General features: G+C 41.2%; 1 protein-coding gene across 1 annotated transcript in view; it reads right to left on the reverse strand.

Annotated features, from left to right (window-relative positions):
* Nucleotides 1-68: 68 nt before the first annotated feature.
* Nucleotides 69-12001, reverse strand: part of LOC139156103 (dystrophin-like) — a gene marked incomplete at both ends in the record, with an annotated part of 55243 nt that continues 43310 nt past the window's right edge. The window contains 3 exons of the mRNA XM_070731418.1: nucleotides 69-142; nucleotides 4580-4684; nucleotides 9055-9225. Coding sequence (XP_070587519.1) covers nucleotides 69-142; nucleotides 4580-4684; nucleotides 9055-9225 — 350 coding nt within the window. The remainder of the gene's footprint in view (nucleotides 143-4579; nucleotides 4685-9054; nucleotides 9226-12001) is intronic.

The following is a 12001-nucleotide window of genomic DNA, read 5'->3' on the forward strand; positions in this document are numbered from 1 at the left end:
GGAACTAATAAAAGAAATTTATGAACTTTATAGAGTGCAAACAAGCTATGTCTGAAGACACAACTTACCGAGAGAAGTCCACATCAAATTTGTTAGGAATACTATAAGAGATGACATTTTGAAGTGGACAAGAAATGAAAAACTGCAATACAAAGGAAAAGAAATTACAATACTTAAGCAAGTTCCAAGAAGAGTACAAGAAAGCAGAAGAGAATATTATTTTCTGACCAAAATTCTAATTAAAGAAAATATAACCTTCCGCTGGCTTATACCAGAAGGCCTGTCTTTGTATTGGCAAACACAAAGAGTGAAATTGCACAATATAGAAGATGCCAGAGAATTTTATGGAACAAGCGGTATACGAAAATTTGAGCAACCAACAAAGGAAGTATCAATAAGGAGAGAAGAAGAGTTGGGTGACACCAGCCAGGAAAAAGAGGAAGCCATGAGTGCAAGAAGGAAGCAACCACAATGCGAATCTAAAGATACCAAGAAGTACTACAAATAACTATGTCAGAAGATATGAAAATATTTTCTGTAAATGTAAACGGACTTAATGAACCAAGAAAAAGAAACCAGATATTTTCCAAACTTAAAAAACAAAAAGCACAGATAGCGATATTACAAAAAGTTCATATTAAAAAAACAAATAGAAAATTGTTACATAATCCAAAAATAGAAAATATGTACGCCAGTTTAGCGGATCAAAAAAAAGAGGCATTGCAATGTATATTGAAAACTCAATAAACTCCAAACAACTATATACTGATCAGGACGGTAGAATACTAATTGTACAAGTGAATATAAATCCAAAACCTCTTGTCATTGTTTCTATTTATGCACTTAATGATAACAAAATGGGATTTTATAAAAAATTATATAAAAAGATAAATAAAAAGATAAATAAATTAAATTAGATTAGATTTAGATTAGATTTATTGGATTTATATGCTGCCTCTCTCCGCAGACTCGGGGTGGCTCACAACAATGGTAAAAAACAGTACATAGTAACAAATCTAATATTTAAAAATCTAAATTACAGTTTTAGATTAAAAAATCCAAAAAAGAAACTCCAATATATAAAAAACAACACACAATCGAATCATACACCAGAACTACATGGGCAAGGGGAAGATGTTTCAATTCCCCCATGCCTGACGGCAGAGGTGGGTTTTAAGGAGTTTACGAAAGGCAAGGAGGGTGGGGGCAATCCTAATCTCTGGGGGGAGCTGGTTCCAGAGGGTCGGAGCCACCACAGAGAAGGCTCTTCCCCTGGGTCTGGCCAGACGACATTGTTTAGTCGACGGGACCCGGAGAAGGCCAACTCTGTGGGACCTAACCGGTCGCTGGGATTTGTGTGGCAGAAGGCGGTCTCGCAGATATCCTGGTCCGATGCCATGAAGGGCTTTATAGGTCATAACCAACACTTTGAATTGTGACCGGAAACTGATCGGCAGCCAATGCAGACTGCGGAGTGTTGGAGTAACATGAGCATACTTAGAGAAGCCCATGATTGCTCTCGCAGCTGCATTCTGCACAATCTGAAGTTTCCGAATACTCTTTAAAGGTAGCCCCATGTAGAGAGCAAATATTGAAAATATCATCATAATTGGCGATTTGAATGCAATTTCGAATAAATTATTGGATCATTCGGGCAAGAAAAAAGATAAGAAAAAGAAAACAATTCTGCCAACCACTTTTCAGAAAATGAGGTCAGAATTGTTATTGAAAGACATTTGGAGGGAACGACATCCTTTATCTATACAGTATACTTTTTATTCGAACCCCCACAAAATTTGGACAAGAATAGATATGGCCTAGGCTTCGAAAACAACTACAGAACAATTCATATTTTGACTGCGGCTAGGATAGTATATGCACAAAATTGGAAGGGAGAAGACATTCCCAAGGAAGATGAGGTAATAAGAAAAATTATAGAATGTGCCGAAATGGACATGATGACAAGGCGGTTAAACAATCAAGATGAATCAGATCTTTATAACATATGGAATAAAGTTTACATATGGTTAAACAAAATAAAAAAATAAAAAACGCAAATTGAAAGTATGTAATTGTATTAGAATAGTTTATTTTTTTTCAAGATATTAATGGTTAAATTACATAAATATAATTTCTCCCCTTCATTTAAACAATTATGTTGATTTTATAAATTATTAGTATATTCTTTTTCTGTATTAAAATGATTTTTTAAAAAATAAGTGGGGTAATTGTAACCCCAAGTACAAATTAAATGTATGTATGTCTAGTTTGTCTTTTTTATGAAATTTAATAAAGATATTTTTTTTAAAAAATAATTATTTAATGAAATTACTTAAAATTATCTATATAATATAAACAAAATTGAACTACAGATTAGAATCTACTGTATAAATTTTTATAATGTGCAGATCTCCAAGGCTTTTAACATTCATAATACAAATTCAAGTGCTATTGCAAGAGACATGAAAACTGTCTGAAAAACTTTTAGGCATCCATATTGCCCCTCATGCAAATCTATTTTGGAGGTTGCTACTTTGAAAGGATAGCTCTGCAAAAGGTATGCTGGTAGGCTGAGCTGGTAAACTGAGCTGAACAGGATACTGTTGTTTAAACTGAGGAATACTAGAAATAAAAAGTTTCATAATACCCCCATGATAAATCTATAAATAACAACTTATGCTGCATAAAATAAAATATATCCTGCCAGGAAATGAGTTCATTAACATGGGGTAAATGAAATATTTTCTCCTCAGCCAATTAATATGCATACTCTTCTCCTGATTGGTGCTTTTATTAGGTCAAATTGGTGCTTTTATTAGGTCAAATTAAAAACAACACCAGAGGATTGATTATGAAGGAAAATTTTATAGTTATCCTCAACCTGCAAGCAGAGATTGGTAGAGATCAGTGGAGCAAACTGTGTGTATAAATGTGTGTTAAATCATATGTAAGAAAATAACGTCTATATGTACTGTATGTTTGTATACTTATATGTCTATATGTATACTTATATTTATTTATTCATTTATTTATAACAGTTGTACGGATTTGAGGAATGTATATGTGATTGTGTATATGTAAGTGTGAGTATAGATGTGGTGTGGGTGTGTTTTCTGAAATACCAGATAGGATATTTCACTAATCCAGACCTATTTCCTGATGATTATAAAGAGTAATCATATGTTCTTAATACAGTGGTACCTCGAGATACGAGTTTAATTCGTTCCGGACCTGGGCTCTTAAGTCGAGCAGCTCTTATCTCGAACGACTTTTCCCCATAGGAATTAATGTAAATAATTTTAATTGGTTCCAGCCCTCAAAAAACTCACAAAGTTAGTCTAAATTATGCAGAAAGACATGTTTTTAATGAAGAAATGTACATGTACATATAAATGAATAATGAAGTTTCTTTCACTTAACTTGTAAACTTTCTTAAACTTTTAAATTTACATATGTTCAACTTCTCTGCCACCCAATCCTGTAGGACAGAGGTCCCCAACCCTTTTTGCACCAGGGACCGGCTTTAAGCGATCAAGAGAGGAATGGGTGAATGAATGGACGGAGGGTGGGAAGGAAGGAAGGAAAGAGGGAAGGGACAGGAACAGAGGAAGGAAGCAAGGAAACTTATGAAAGGGGAGAGTAAGAGAGGAATGAGTGAAGGGAGGGAGGGAGGGAAGAAGGTGGGAAGGAGAAAGAAAAGAAGAAATAGAGGAAGGGAAGGTAAAAGAGAGAAAGAAAAAGAGCAAGAAAGAAAGAAAGAAAGAAAGAAAGAAAGAAAGAAAGAAAGAAAGGGGGAAGGGACAGGAACAGAGGAAGGAAGCAAGGAAACTTATGAAAGGGGAGAGTAAGAGAGGAATGAGTGAAGGGAGGGAGGGAAGAAGGTGGGAAGGAGAAAGAAAAGAAGAAATAGAGGAAGGGAAGGTAAAAGAGAGAAAGAAAAAGAGCAAGAAAGAAAGAAAGAAAGAAAGAAAGAAAGGGGGAAGGGACAGGAACAGAGGAAGGAAGCAAGGAAACTTATGAAAGGGGAGAGTAAGAGAGGAATGAGTGAAGGGAGGGAGGGAGGGAAGAAGGTGGGAAGGAGAAAGAAAAGAAGAAATAGAGGAAGGGAAGGTAAAAGAGAGAAAGAAAAAGAGCAAGAAAGAAAGCTGCAAGCACCCCCCCGAGCCCCCCAGGCCGGCTGCAACCTTTTAAAACACGCGCGCCGCTTCGCAGCTGTCTCCTGAAGCCGAACGCGGAAGTTAGCGTTTGGCTTCAGGAGACAGCTCCTTGGCGCTTGTATCTCGAATTTGGGCTTGTAAGTAGAACAAAAATATCTCTCCCCTCCCAGCTCTTATCTCGAGTTGCTCTTAAGTAGAGCAGCTCTTATGTCGGGGTTCCACTGTATTGTAATATTGAAATTATTGCTGAAATATAATTGTGCCATGTATAAATGTCATATATAGTTTTATAACATTTAAGACTGCTGAAGTTTGTAAACTGTCTGGTATTAAACGCAAATGCAGATGTTCCTAATTTCTGCTTTAATATTTTTTCCTTTTCCATTTCTAGTTCATTCATACTTCTATCACAACCAATTTACCATATCTTTATTGAAGTCGTCTTCTTTCAGATTCAGCCCCTGCTGAATTTCAGTCTCCAGTAGTTCAAGCAATTTTTGTATGTCAAAGTTAAACTGCTCCAATTCCTTCAAAGAAATGAAGGGGTTAAAGGTTGGAAAATGGGAAAGAAGAAAAAGAATGGACATTTATTAGTTTTTCTTCACAGTTTTTATTAAGGATATTTATATCATAAGCATATATGCCTTGCTTCAACTGCTAAATTAATTGTCTATTCATTTATTTCACTAACTACCATATATGTAGTAATGCCAGTAGAATCTGATAAGCTTGCACCTTTAAATCTCATTTATATTACCAAACCAAATCAATCCAGACAATTAAGCAATTACCCAGGCAATATGCCATATTAATAAAAAGCCAAATTTGCACAACATGTTAATAATGGGAAATTATTTGTTAATTTATCAATATCTATATCAATAAAGCAAATACAGTAGAACCTCAAGATACGAACTTAATTGGTTCCAGGGGGAGGTTCGTAAGACGAAAGGTTCGTAAGACGAAACATTGTTTCCCATAGGAAACAATGTAAAGTCAATTAATCCGTGCAACAACAAAAAAACCCGCAAAAAAAACGCTGCCGGCCGGCTGTCACCTTTTAAAACAGCCGGGCGGCTTCCCTCTCTCTCTCTCTCCTTCCTCCCTCCTCCTCCTCTTCCTCCTCCTCCCGTATTTCGCCTCCCTCCCAGCCCGCTAGGCAGGCCAGTGGTCCCCGTCACGGAGCACAGCCATGTGGGCTCCGCTCTGTTCCCTGCCGGCCCGATTGAGGGGCCGGCGGTCTCCGCCAGGGAGAGCTTCCTGGCTTTCGTTCTTGTTGGATTCGCAAGCTTTCATGCCCAGGAAGCTCTCCGAAGTAAGGAGAACCGCCGCTGTCGCCGCTTGGCCGCACCTCCTCGCCCGCCGCCCACCCGCCTGCCCAGGATGCAGACCTGCTGCCTCGCCCTGCACCTGCCGCCGGCCCGATCCTGCGCCTCTTGCTTCTGGGCTGGCTCCATTCTGTTCCCTGCCGGCCCGATTGAGGGGCCGGCGAGAGGAAAGCGAATGCCTCTCTTCGTTGCGCTACCTGGCTGGCAGCGGAAGATGTAACCGAGCCCAAGGGGCCGGGCTCCGTGGCCGGCAGGGAACAGAACAGAGCCTTCCACGGCGGCTGCCTGCTGGGCTGGTAAGAGGGGGAGCTGAGCCCAGCCCCGTGGGCTCGGTTACATCTTCCGCTGCCAGCCAGGCAGCGCAACGAAGAGAGGCATTCGCTTTCCTCCCGCCGGCCCCTCAATCGGGCCAGCAGGGAACAGAATGGAGCCTTCCATGGCGGCTGCCTGCTGGGCTGGTAAGGGGGGGAGCCGAGCCCAGCCCCGTGGCATTCGCTTTCCTCCCGCCCGCAGCCGACTGATCGTGGGTGGCTTCCCGATCTCAGAGAGCTTCCTGGGCATGAAAGCTCACGAATGCAACAAGGACGAAAGCCAGGAAGCTCTCCGAGATCGGGAAGGAGCCCACGGTCAGACGGCTGTGTGCGGGAGGAAAGCGAATGCCTCTCTTTGTTGTGCTTCTGCCAGCATGGCCTGGCTGGCAGCGGAAGATGTAACCAAGCCCACGGGGCTGGGCTCGGCTCCCCCTCTTACCAGCCAAGCAGGCAGTCGCCGTGGAAGGCTCCGTTCTGTTCCCTGCCGGCCATGGAGCCCGGCCCCGTGGGCTCGGTTACATCTTCCGCTGCCAGCCAGGCAGCGCAACGAAGAGAGGTATTTGCTTTCCTCCCGCCGGCCCCTCAATCGGGCCGGCTGGGAACAGAATGGAGCCAGCCCAGAAGCAAGAGACGCAGGATCGGGCCGGCGGCAGGCGCAGGGCGAGGCAGCAGGTCTGCATCCTGGGCGGGCAGCGGGCGAGGAGGCATGGCCGAGCGGCGACAGCGGCGGTTCTCCTCACTTCGCCCGGTCCTCTCCTGCCTCCTGCACTGATGTTCCCCGCTGCGTCGGGCGCCGCCAGCCCCAAGTTGGATGCACCCTCGCTGGCCCGCTCGGCCGCGGCTCCTCGCCCGCCGCCTGCCCACCCAGGATGCAGACCTGCTGCCTCGCCCCATGCCCGCCGATCCTGCGCCTCCTGCTTCCCCCCCCAAGCCAAAAATACAAAGGCGGTCTGCCGCTGCCCGCGGAGCAATGGGAAGCTGAAGCCGCCGGCGGTTTCAGACTCCCTTTGCTCCAGGCTGCTCCGCCCTGCCTGTCATGCGGTGGCAGACCGTCTTTGTGTTTTTCGCTGGGGGGGAGAGCAGGAGGACCTTCCTGACTCCCTCCCCCAGCGCCGGACCTCCTGCCCTCCCTCCCAGACAAAACCCCAAAGTGGCCTCCCGAACCCGGAAAGAAGCCCCGCCGCCGGCTGTCACCTTTTAAAACAGCCGGGGGGCTTCCCAGCAGCCTCCCGAAGCCGAACGCCAAACCCGAACATCCGGATTCGGCTTTGGGAGGCTGCTAGGAAGCCCCCCCGGCTGTTTTAAATGGTGACCGCCGGGCTGGGGGGCTTCCCAGCAACACCCCGAACCCTGAACCCGGATGTTCGGCAAAGGTTCAGGGTTCGGGAGGTTGCTGGGAAGCCCCCCAGCCCGGCTGTCACCTTTTAAAACAGCCGGGCGGCTTTCCAGGAGCCTCCTGAAGCCGAACGCGGAAGTTCGGGTTTGGCGTTCGGCGTCCAAAGGGGTTAGACTAGAAGACCTCCAAGGTCCCTTCCAACTCTGTTGTTGTTGTTGTTGTTGTTGTTGTTGTTGTTGTTGTTATTATTATTATTATTATTATTATTATTATGTAACTTTTTCTTCCAAAATGTTTTTTTTATTTCTTGCACCTTTTTCCTCCCCTTCCAAAATCATTCTTTTTTTTTAAATTCCAAAAACCTCTTAAAATATCTTTAGGAATGTTATCTTAATCTTAAAACCTGTTATCGTAATCTTCATTACAATATCATTATAATTTTCTTAATAATTGGGATTTCATATATTCTTTCAAAACAATTGCTTAAATCAAACTTCCATATGATAAATATTCAGATTTTCCATTTAAAATATATTTCATAAGTTAAAATCATTACTATCTCAATAGATCAGTAAATAACAATTGGGGGTTACTCAATCATTAATTGTAAAATCTTTCTTCTACATGATATTTATCTTGCATAAGGAGAAACCATACTCTTAAAAAAAGGTAAATCTATTCATATTATGTAGAACAAATGATTAATGACAAAATTCATACTATTATATTATCCTAACCTTTGTATTGTTTTAAACAAGTCAGCATTAATAATCCTTTTGGGTAGGATAAGTATAGTTGGAAGAAAAAGTTTAATTACACAGAGTTATCACCACTTGAAGCAACATTTTCTTTCAAAATATCCTGTTACTAGAAATTAATCAAATTTAACTGGGTAACTTACATTTTACTTGTACATTTTATTTACTTGTAAAATATTGTTGCTGGCTTGATCAGAAAAGAAAGCCCTGGTTCCTTCTTCTGAAAGTCTCTTCAACCCTCCTGCCCCTTCCCCCAGTGCTTCCTGTAGAGGAGGAGCTGTGATTGGTTCAGCCTATTGCCAATCAGACAGCTCTCTCAGTACCTCCTTTCTGTGTAGAGGAGGAACTGTGAATTGTTCAGCCTGCTGCCAATCAGGCAGCTGAGGGGTGTTGCCGGCTGGACTGTAGCAAGAGCAGAAAAAAAAAAACACCTGGTGTTGCCAGAGCCAGAAGGCTTCCTTCCTCCCTGCCTTTCACATCAGAACTGTGAAGCTTTGGAAAATGCTGCAAGGCAGTTTTCAGGTCAGTGAAAGTCAGTGACTCTAGTATAAGTCAAGGTTGGATTTTTCAGCACATTTCTTGTGCTGAAAATCTCGACTTACACTCAAGTATATACGGTAAGTTATCTACTAATGAAAAACAAAACAAAAACAAAGACAGATTGCTACAGGATGGATTTTCCCACAATGGTTTAGCAATCTTGTGTAAATAAAACCTGTAATAACAACAGTTTCTAGTTCATATGTGCACATTGATTACATCACAGAAACAAAACAGCAAGAATTTTTTGCACAGAAATATCAATCTAAGTTTATTATAAAATAACATACAGTTTAGAAAAGCCATACAACGGCTTTTTCCAAATACATTAAAGCCTTTTGAATAATAGCATATGTTTCCTTATTCTAAATATGCACAGCCTTTTCTAACTAAGTTATTTTTAAATAGATAGCAAAAGATGTAAGTAAGGAGGTAAACTTGTACCTGAAATAGAAGGACCATAAATATTACTCATAAGCACACACGTTTAGACAAAACCCTCAGAGATGCAGCTAACCTCTTATTCTTGCTGATTTTTATTTGGAAAATTCCTTTCTGGAATTTTGAACTTAAAATGTTCAATTTTCAAGAATATAACTCTCTTTGCAGGGGTATTTTTCTTACCTTTTCATGTTTAATTCTTTCTGATACTATTGTAAATCGTTGGTTGAGCTCTATCAGTTTAGGTTCTATTACTTTCCTGCAGTGACCTCCACGGTTTGTCATCAAGTCAGCTGCCTGGTTGCGAACAGAGTCTATCTTTGGATGCATATCATTTAGCTCATCCTTTAAGCACTACAAAACATGAGTAAAACACAGAGCTTTACATTAAATATAAAAAAGGGGGAAAGGGGGGCGATTCAAGTGTCCTGATACTACACACAACTGTGTCATATTGGTTGTAAACAGATTTATGCATTGAACCAATTAAAGCATTACATAGAATCTCCCCTTTATTTGTAACTATGAAGTAACATGCTTTCCAAAGCTTTCAATATAAAAACACAAAAGCTAGTAATTGATAATTTACTTTCTGCATCAACTCAAGTAATCTGATGATTTAAGCTAAAATCTGTTCCACATTTATGCTAAACATGTTGGATTTAGAATAGATTTCCAAGTCAATTATAAATAAAAGGAACCAAAATGCACTATTTACAGTAAAATCATATAATTTTGAACCCAATTTATGTATTAATGTAAACCCTATTAATGTATAGTACTATAAAATGAATAACTATTATTGAATAAATTACATATTTGTAGTTCTTTAATTTCGAGAATTGCCGACTGATAAATATTATCTTCTTAGAGGAATTTCAAAAATATATTATAATGATTATTATGATGATTTTATGGTTATTTCATATTCCATTAAATAAGTTTAAATTGAATAAACTGAATTCATTTGCTAAATTGTCAATGATTTGTACAGGATTACAATTTTGGATTTAGGAAAAATAGTAGTTTACACTTCTTGAGATAGTCGGAGATTTCCAGAATATTTAATTATATACAGTGATCCCTCGATTTTTTCAGGGGTTGCATTCGCAGACTGCCCGCGAAAGTCGAATTTCCGCAAAATAGAGATGCGAAAGTAAAAACACCATTTTTGGCTATGGACAGCCAAAAACTACTCCCGTGCACCCTTTTTCAAGGCCGCACAAGGAGCCGGGCTTGAATTTGGGGGCGGGGAGCAACGAAAGTGCGGAGGCCGGCAAAGATTGTTTTGAATGTCGGCCGCCCACACCTCTCCAGCGCCTCCGGCCCCCTCACCGCTACCCCCCGCCTGCCCTATCCGCCCCTCTCACCGGCTTTCTTGGGGCACGGGTCCTCCTGCAGTAGCGCTGGCGGCTACGGCTTCTCTTCATTTGGCCACTAGTCACTCTGAGCGCTTTGAGAATGCCCGCCCCGCCCCTCTCGCAGTCCTTTAGCTGAGAGCGCTTTCATCCCAGCTGTCAGCGAGGGGGCTGCAGGAGAGGCGGGGCAGGCGTTCTCACAGAGAGAGAGCAACAGACAGAGTGAGATAGAAAGGAGAGAGGGAGAGAGAGAATGAGAAAGAGAGAGAGAGAGAGCAAGAGGGGAGAGAGTGGAAGGTAGAGAGAGAGAGAAATGATAGAAAAAAGGGGAGAAAAAAAGAGAAATGAGAAAATGATTGAAGCTGAGAATGACAGGAAAGAGAGAGAGAAGTGACTCTTGGTGATGACGTATGACGTCATCGGGTGGGAAAAACCGTGGTATAGAAAAAAACCCGTGGAGTATTTTTTTAATTAATATTTTTTGAAAAACCATGGTATAGCCATTTCGAGAAGTTTGAACCCGTGAAAATCGAGAACCCTCCAGTTCTATATATTCTCTCTCTATATATTATATAGAATACATAGAATATATATACTGCTCAAAAAAATAAAGGGTACACTTAAACAACAGAATATAACTCCAAGTAAATCTGTGAAATCAAACTGTCCACTTAGGAAGCAACACCGATTAACAATCAATTTCATTTTGTTGTCAGCACATTTAACTTTGTCAGAACAAAGTATTCAGTGAGAATATTTCATTCATTCAGATCTAGGATGTGTTATTTGAGTGTTCCCTTTATTATTTTTAGTAGTGTAACACACACATATATAACTTGTTTTAGCTGAATTTGAAAATTAAGGGAGACTAGGATAGATCTATTTTGGCCTTGTTGTGGCCTCATCAGCTAGCCTACATGAATTACAGCAGACTTAGAATATTACTTACCATCTACCAACTACTTAACAACTTGAAAAGGACAATTCCCTCCCTAAGGAGGACTATTTTTGACAAAGAGACCTTTTTAGATCATTATTGCCCTCCTGGACCAGGAAATCCCCTGGTCGTGGTAGAGAGCTAACTTTTACATTAACTTTTACATCTTTGACCTTGTAGTTTAAACAACTGTTTTAAACTTTATAAGGGTTTTAAATTGGTGTGTATGATTGTTTTAATTAATTTATTATTTATTTATTTATTGGATTTGTATCTCCGAGGACTTTATGGTGTTTTGGGGTACATACATTTAGATAATTTTTAGATAATTTTAATTGGGCAGGGTTTCTAGGCCAGTTTTAACTAGAGGAGACTTTTAGCTTAATTGTTTAATTATTGCTGTTTTTAATTAATTATGGGGGGTTTAATTTAGGAATGGATGAATGAGAATGAATGGAGGGAGAGTAAGGTTGAGATGAATGAGATGAATAGAAGGGCCAGATTGTCTGGTGTTTTGGAGGTGGGAGGAGTGGGGGAGCCCATCTCTGGGGTGACAGAGGGGTGAAATATACCAGTTTTTGCTGGGGAGAGGCAGATATGGTACGAGACATGGTGTAGGCCACTCTCAAGGAACAAGAGCTCATTCTTAAAAGCGATCCCTTGTTCCAGCACCATGAGCTCAGCCTGGGGGACAGGTGACAGGCGAAATCCAGACCCTGAGCTCAGGCTGTTGTTGCTCAAAGCCAGGTTGGTTGTAAATAAAGCTTCCCAGAACTTACTCTTGGATGAGGAGGCTGACCTGGCATATGTGACTGAGACCTGGCTGGGCCCAGAG

This window comes from Erythrolamprus reginae, unplaced genomic scaffold (genome assembly GCF_031021105.1).
Source record: "Erythrolamprus reginae isolate rEryReg1 unplaced genomic scaffold, rEryReg1.hap1 scaffold_279, whole genome shotgun sequence".
NCBI lineage: Eukaryota > Metazoa > Chordata > Lepidosauria > Squamata > Dipsadidae > Erythrolamprus > Erythrolamprus reginae.